This window comes from Ipomoea nil, unplaced genomic scaffold (assembly GCF_001879475.1).
Source record: "Ipomoea nil cultivar Tokyo-kokei standard unplaced genomic scaffold, Asagao_1.1 scaffold1833, whole genome shotgun sequence".
In the NCBI taxonomy this organism is placed as follows: Eukaryota; Viridiplantae; Streptophyta; class Magnoliopsida; order Solanales; family Convolvulaceae; genus Ipomoea; species Ipomoea nil.
In genome coordinates this window covers 814439-821799 of record NW_017618261.1, presented here as the reverse complement: position 1 = coordinate 821799, position 7361 = coordinate 814439, and the positions used below count along the sequence as shown (strand labels likewise).

The 7361-nt window shown below is 36.6% G+C and overlaps 1 protein-coding gene across 1 annotated transcript; it reads left to right on the top strand.

Moving 5' to 3' along the window:
* Window positions 1-541: 541 nt before the first annotated feature.
* Window positions 542-1992, top strand: LOC109192722 (plasma membrane-associated cation-binding protein 1). The gene is made up of 5 exons (XM_019343424.1): window positions 542-638; window positions 789-922; window positions 1028-1202; window positions 1580-1704; window positions 1741-1992. Exons 2-5 carry the CDS (start codon window positions 812-814, stop codon window positions 1861-1863), a joined length of 534 nt encoding a protein of 177 aa, XP_019198969.1. The 5' UTR covers window positions 542-638; window positions 789-811; the 3' UTR covers window positions 1864-1992.
* Window positions 1993-7361: the final 5369 nt, after the last annotated feature.

Genomic DNA, 7361 nt, shown 5'->3' with positions numbered 1-7361 from the left:
GAAGATAACGGTGCCACTAACTACACCATTACCGTGTCCACATTGCATGCTGGACACGGTCCATAACATTACGATTGAGAGGGGTCCCACCTTAGCTAGACTGCCACCTTGGAATGAGGCCCAGTGCCACCTGTCACTTCAATTCTGAACCTTAATTCTCCAACTCCCCTCACTATTCAAGTCTCAACCGTACCAAAGACCCTTCCCTTCCTGGTGCCCACTCAACAGTTGGCATTGTGTATTTAGAAAGGTGTTGATTAAATTAATTATTATATTCCATTTCTTTCTTCTAAAATGTTGAATTCCTATCACCAAGACATCTCACACTTTGACTTGATAGAGCATTTGAAAGCATGTAAATCAGGGTGACTCAATTGCTAAATAGACATGACTAAATGTCAATATGCACAAAGAATCTACTCAATTCCCACATTGCTGTTGCTGAAATTCAAACATCAATCTCTTCTCATTGATTTAAGCTCGTACCATTATATTCCATTTCCTTGTCTATATTATTAGCGCTGTCCCATACCAGGCACACTACATATACTAACATCTTCAACCACAAGCACCTGTCCACTTTAATTAATCTCCTCCAAACCAACAACACGTACAGGACAAACATCCATCTCACCACTGTAAACCATTCTTTTCCTTCATCTTCTTCTTTGCTCTTCTCATCTTCATCTAATTATATTATCCATTAATTTTGCTTAATTATATACATATTTGTGTGTTTTCTATTTTTCTTGTTTAATTTGCATACATATACATATACATATACCCAGAATCGAGTTCGTTAGTTTCAAGCATGGATTATTGGAAATCCAAGGTTGCTCCCAAAATCAAGAAAATTTTTGAAAAGAGTGGCACCAAGAAGGCTGCTGCTGCAGAGCTCTGCAAGACCTTCGAAGACTCTAAGGTAGTACGTATATATTGTGATTATTAAGGTATCTGATATTCTGTTTTGGTATATAATTCTATTACAGAAAATTATTAATTACTATTTTGTTGAATATTATTCTAGGAGGAGTATGGAAAGGATTTCGAAGAGAAGAAGACTGAGCTTCAACCCAGAGTTGTTGAAATTTATGAAGCTTCTTCAACTGAGATCAAGGCTTTGGTGAAAGATCCTAAGGATACAGGGTTGAAGAAGAACTCAGCTGCAATTCACAAGTTTCTTGACGAGCTTGCCAAGAGTGGTAAGCATAATTTGTTTTAGGATCAAGCATTTACCACTTACATCAAAACTATAGCTAATAGTAAATATTAGACTTTATTTCATTATACAGATATTGAATTTGATCCTTTAAAGTTCTTTATCAATTTTCGTCCAATAATCTCCGATTATCAAATGTCAGATTTGCTTTTATTTACCAGTTTATTTAGAATATAATAGATATTTATAAATGACCAGTGACCAGTGTGATTATAATTTAGATTTTTAATTGAGACGAAATAATATCAAATTATTAATTTAATTTTTTAGTTGAAACAAAAATATCTTTCATTACCTACATGCAATGAGTGTATTAATCATTTATTTACCATCTCAGTTTTTCTATATATGATGATATAGATTTTCCGGGATCAAAGGCGGTGAGCGAAGCGTGTTCTAAGGTGGGGGCAGCATACTTGTCGGCTCCGGTTTTCTTCGTCTTTGAGAAAGTGTCTTCTTTGCTCCCGGAGGAGAAGAAAGAAGAGGCGGCGCCGCCAGCCCCGGAGGTGAGTGAGAAGGAGGCAGTGGCTACTGAAGAAGACACTAAGAAAAATGGGGAAGCGGAGCCACCGGCAGCTGAGCCGGCCGCCGTTGAACCACCAAAGCCGGAAGAAAAAACGGCTGAGGCGGCGGCCAAAGCCTGATCTCAATTGATGACCACGACGTCCCATCATACGCTTATCATCAAATTTGTGCATAAAGTTGCCGTAATTTGTGTTGTAAGAAAATATAAATGTGGTTTTTTTAGTTTTTTTTTTTTATTCTTTATTGATGATCATGGATTCATAGAATAGTATTTTATGTTTGGTTTATTGGTAAAAATATTTATTTTATATATTGTAATATCTTGTTCATAATTTGACAATTTCATATTAATTTTAAAATTTGGTTGTTTTAGTCAATTTTGCTATAGGATAAAAAAATATTAACTGGGTAATTCCAACTAAGTTGGTGGGGATGCTGAATTGATAATCACAATGTTATACATTTGACTCTCAATAAGAGAGGTGTATTGCATAATGACATAATGTTACACATTTGACTCTCAAAAAGAAAGGTGTATTGACTTTCTTGGTTTGAGTTAGTCAGTTATAGACAACTTATATTGATTTATCTCCGTGTGATCATTTGCTGGTTAGGGTGACAAATTATATTGTAAATCATAAATAAGTGTTTATTTTTAATATTCTGAAGGTACATTATTTATGGAATCAAAATTTATTATTTGATAGTATACCAAATAATGAACATCCAATTCCATCTTTATCTCTCCATGCACAAAACTTGCATATGAACCATCTATCCTAGTTTCCCTCTCGTCATCATGACGATTGCTTTTTTCTTATCTATATGATAAGTTGTTTCTATATTTCTCATGTTCTTGATTTGGGTTTTTAAAAAGCTTTCTCCATGTCCTCATCCAGTTTTCCCATGAATCTTAGCGGCCTCATAGTATAGTGTATGTTGTGCCTCGTTAAATCAGGTAAAAGAAGAGGAAGAAATCTTAGTAGTAGGAAGTAAGTGATGTGGACCAGCATCAATCGTATGCTATGGACTTGTGTCCAGCATGCATTGTGAATACGGTACGTAACGGTATTGTTAGTGACACTGTTATCTTTCATTATTTTTATTTTTAAAAATTTTAGACCGATTTGTTATAGGAGCATATGTTCATAAATTTATTACTATACGTTCATAATTGTAAGTTCATAATGTCAGAGTTCTGTGTTCATAATTTCATAACTGTACATTCATAATTGCATAACTGTACATTCATACTTGCATAATTGTACATTCATAATCCGTAACTGTACATTCATAATTCAATAACTGTAAATTCATAATTTTCGAAACTCTATGTTCACAATTTTAGAGCTCTATGTTCATAACTTTATCACTAAGGGTCCGTTTAGAGCTCTATGTTTACAACTTTGGCTGCAACAACAGAAAACTGTCTTTGTGTGTTTGGTTCATGATAGTACTAATCCCACGAGTTAAGTGGTCACGGTACTTAATACGATCAAGTCAAAGCAAATAAAGTCTTTTATTGATCAAGAAGGACCTAATACAATCTAAGTGATTATCCCGAGGGCCGACTGACTGCGGTCGGGCAGCTCTGTAGATAATCTATCGATCGTTCCAAAAGTCCACCTTACTATAGCCGCCGTGGGTACTTATAGCCGCTATGCCGGAGACACAGCTCCGGGCGGCCGGCATGTAACCCACGTAGCATCCATGCGTCACCATCCCGCGAGCCCTCTCTGTCAACGTGTAACATTGCCACGTGCCTCTTCTCGAGATCCTTAACAAGGGTAGCTAATCGGGTGGCAAAGGCGATCGGTCGGGAAGTCTACCAGTCGGGTCCAACCGTCTTCTATAAGAATATCCGACCTGTCAAACCTGCACAAAGAACAAGAGAAACCGAGCCATGTCGGTCGGGATATATCCTACCAGTTCATTTTCCAGAAAATTAGCAGAAAAATAAACAAAATTGTATACTTCATCATTTTAATTGTTATAATGCAAAGAGAGATTTAACTTATCTAGGATTGTATAATTCTCTTATTTTGGATATGTTAATGAATTAACATTTCATTCTAAAAAAAAATAATAAATAAAAAATCCTAGCACTGTTAATACAAACATCCTAATTTATAAAAAAAAAAATTAAAAAAATAAAATAAAAATGGACTGGTTTCCAGTAAGGAAACCAATCGCCGGAAACCAAACCAGACCATTGGTTTGGTTTCCGGCGAGAAAACCAGATTGGTTTCCTTGTCGGAAAGCAATCTGGTTTTTGGCTTGGAAAACCATATTCAGATTCTGGTTTTCCAAGTCCGAAAACAAACTGGTTTCCGACTTGGAAAACCAAATCTGTGGGTTTCCAAGTCGGAAACCAATATGATTCCGGTTGTGGGTACGCCGGAAATCGTTTTCGGTGGTCGAGAAGTTAGTGTTGGTGAATGTTGCGAAGAAGAAGGTCTTTGTGCGAAGAAGGAAGTTGCGTTGGTGGTCTCTGACCTCTGTGCGAAGAATAAAAGCTGCGATCTCTGGCTTCTGTGCGGAGAAGAAAAGCTACGTGTGAAGAAGAAAAGCTACGGTTTCTGGCCTCTGTGCAAAGAAGAGAAGCGGAAAATGACTTCCCCTCAAAAAAAAGGGGAAGTCATTTTCCATAAAAATGACCCAATTTTCCATTGATCAAGCTTCATTTTTCATTGACTTTACTATTTTACTCATTGTCAAACACTAGAAACCCGGAAAATGATTTTTAGAAATCATTTTCCGGGTTTCCAAACACACCCTATATATATGTTCATAATTGTAAGTTCATAATGTCAGAGCTCTGTGTTCATAATTCCATAACTTACATTCATAATTCCATAACTGTACATTCATAATTCTATAACTGTACATTCATAATGCCACAAACGAATAACGTCGTTAACGGCGAGACAAAATCAATTTTTATTTTTTTTTTAAAACTGGAATGCCGCGTTTTCCCTGAAAACGACGTCGTTTTGGACTCGTGTCCACAATGCATTGTGGACACGAGTCCACAGCATAATTTGCGGACCAGCATACTAAAGATCCTTTAAGAGTACTAATTGGCACAGTTACGAGGTCTAAGTTCAAACAATTAAGACAACTCTTTATTAGTTATGTTTAAAGATAATAAAAATTCAAGTCAAGCCCAATTGAAAAAGATGAAGAAGAACTCAAGACTTATTATAATTGTTTAAAAGCTGATTTTGGTCATTAATTTAAATTCTTTGACATGAAAGAGAAACACTAATTTGTATTTAGAAAGGATTCCTTAAATCCCTTTCTAAATATGGCTATCTTTAGTTGCTTGCTAAATTAGGTTTATGACTATTTTTCCATTTGTATTTAGGATTACAATGTTGTCCTATACCTATAAATACGACACAATTATAGCATTATAGTTATAGGAACCAATTCACAGTCTTCACACTGGGTCTGATAAGAACCAATCCACATCGGATCAAATAAGAGCCCATAACGAGCTCATCACAAGGCCCGTCACTTCATTCTTCAATCGTTATATCGTCCAGTCGTGCACCAAGGTGCACAATGCATTGTGCGCCCTACCCAAAACGACGTCTTTTTTTTTTTTTTTTTTTTATGGTAAGATTTTATGTGTATTATGTTATGAATTTATGTGTATTATGTTATGAGTTTATGTGTATTATATTAAGAGTTTATGCGTATTATGTTAACATTTTATGTGTATTCTGTTAAGAGTTTATGTATATTATGTCAAAAGTTTATGTGTATGTATTATGTATTACGTTAGATTATGTGTATTATGTTATGAGTATATGTACATTCAAAACAATGAGATTTTTTTTTAGAAGTTAACGGTAGAAATGGGAAACGAAATTTCTAATATATATATATATATATATATATATATATATATATGTGTGGTAGTTTTCAGGTGCACACTTGTTTTATTGTGTGAACTTGTGCACTACTGTAGTGCATTGATCGAAAATGTTATCCGATGATCCAAAATATACCCTTCATCCCTTATGGTGGACCATAACTTAGTGTGCGCATGGGGCATTCCTTGTATTTCGTTTTGATTATTGATTGGTTTGAATTGCGAAGTCACAACTCTGTTTTATCTTATCCGAGTAATACGATTGGTGATGATCATCCGGCGGACGGGTTTGGCTGCTGCACCACGTCGCTGGAGATGCACCACCGTGAATATCCGATCGTGGCCGCATGCGATTCAAAGATATTAGGTTTGGGTTTGTGCTTCTGTTTATTTTTTGGGTCGCATGCATGGCATTTGAGTTAGTTGGTGTTTTCTAAGAGAACTTCTTCCATAATCGGATCCCTCATGTCTTTCAGATGTTGCACAGTACAGATCAAGAGCAAATGAAACAGCTTACAACATAGGATCATTTTATCAAACAAAAAATAAATGGACTGTAAACTATATATAGACCTCAAGCAGATTACGGTCCCATTCCCAACATTAGCCTGATCAATAATATTCAAAAATGCAGAACGGTTCATACGTAGAAATGGCACCGGAACGGGTCAGACATATTCCTTGTTTTAAACATTGTATTAATTTTTAAGGCACGCCGCCGGAAGAGTTGGATCGGGTGCATCGGACTGTTTCAACGTACACCCGTGCAGGGTGGCTCTGGGGATTGTCGGTGTAATTCTTGTGCGGCCCTTGCATCGGTGTTGTTGTTTGTGAATTGTGATACATGGGTACAACGCACCGTATAGTAGTTTAAATGGGTGGGTTGGGATGGGTATGTGCCTTGTTTGGTTATGGGAAGACAGTTATGGTCTTGCTATTTCATGCACGAAGCTGTTTTTGTGAGATGAGTCCTGGTTATTCACGTTTAATTTTCTGCTTGCATGGTTTAGGCAATGTACGTAGTTTAGATGATTATATTGTGTTCGATCTATTGGGTACGTATGTTTCCTAATTTCAGTGCTGTGGGACGGGACGTTGGTGCAAACAACTCAGTGTAGTGGGCGGTGTTCCGATCGAGCTGAGGATCATCTTACGGAAAATTTAGGATCAAACCTACATACTGGATAAACAAATGTACATGTTGGGATGGTGGGCAGTAATAAAGGCTGTATGTCACGAATGCTACAAGAGCTTAAGGAGTTGAGAGCAAAATTTCTGTCTGATGGCACGAGCACACAGACCAGGTCAAGGCTAAAACCAAATGCAGTGGGAAACGTATCAAGAGCAAACGGGAGTTAGCTATCGAGCTGAGGATAGTAGGATATGTGCGCGTAGTAAGTGCCACCTGTGCAATCAATATGCAGGTCATGACACCCGTAATTGTCCTACAAAGGAGGATGCGTGGGTCTTATTGGTCCCCTCATTATTTCAGTGAAGTTGGTTTGGTAGGCCGTGAATAATGTTGGGATATGTTTTTTACCATTAGTACATAAAACTAGTTATTTGTATTGCACGTCATAGTACATGAAATTAGTTATTTGTATTGAACGTCATAGTCTGGGAACCTGATGTAGCACCCATTTTTTGTCTGCTTTTAATATTTTTGAAACTATATATGCTATAATTTTTAACATAGCCACAATCTAGTTATTCCATCTTATATACGTTCGGTTAAAG

Bases quoted from the DNA above. Each gene is read 5' to 3' on its own strand.
- LOC109192722 (XM_019343424.1), top strand. From the start codon at position 812: ATGGATTATTGGAAATCCAAGGTTGCTCCCAAAATCAAGAAAATTTTT. The intron at 923-1,027 runs GTAGTACGTATA...ATATTATTCTAG, and splicing joins AGACCTTCGAAGACTCTAAG to GAGGAGTATGGAAAGGATTT. The intron at 1,203-1,579 runs GTAAGCATAATT...ATGATGATATAG, and splicing joins TGACGAGCTTGCCAAGAGTG to ATTTTCCGGGATCAAAGGCG.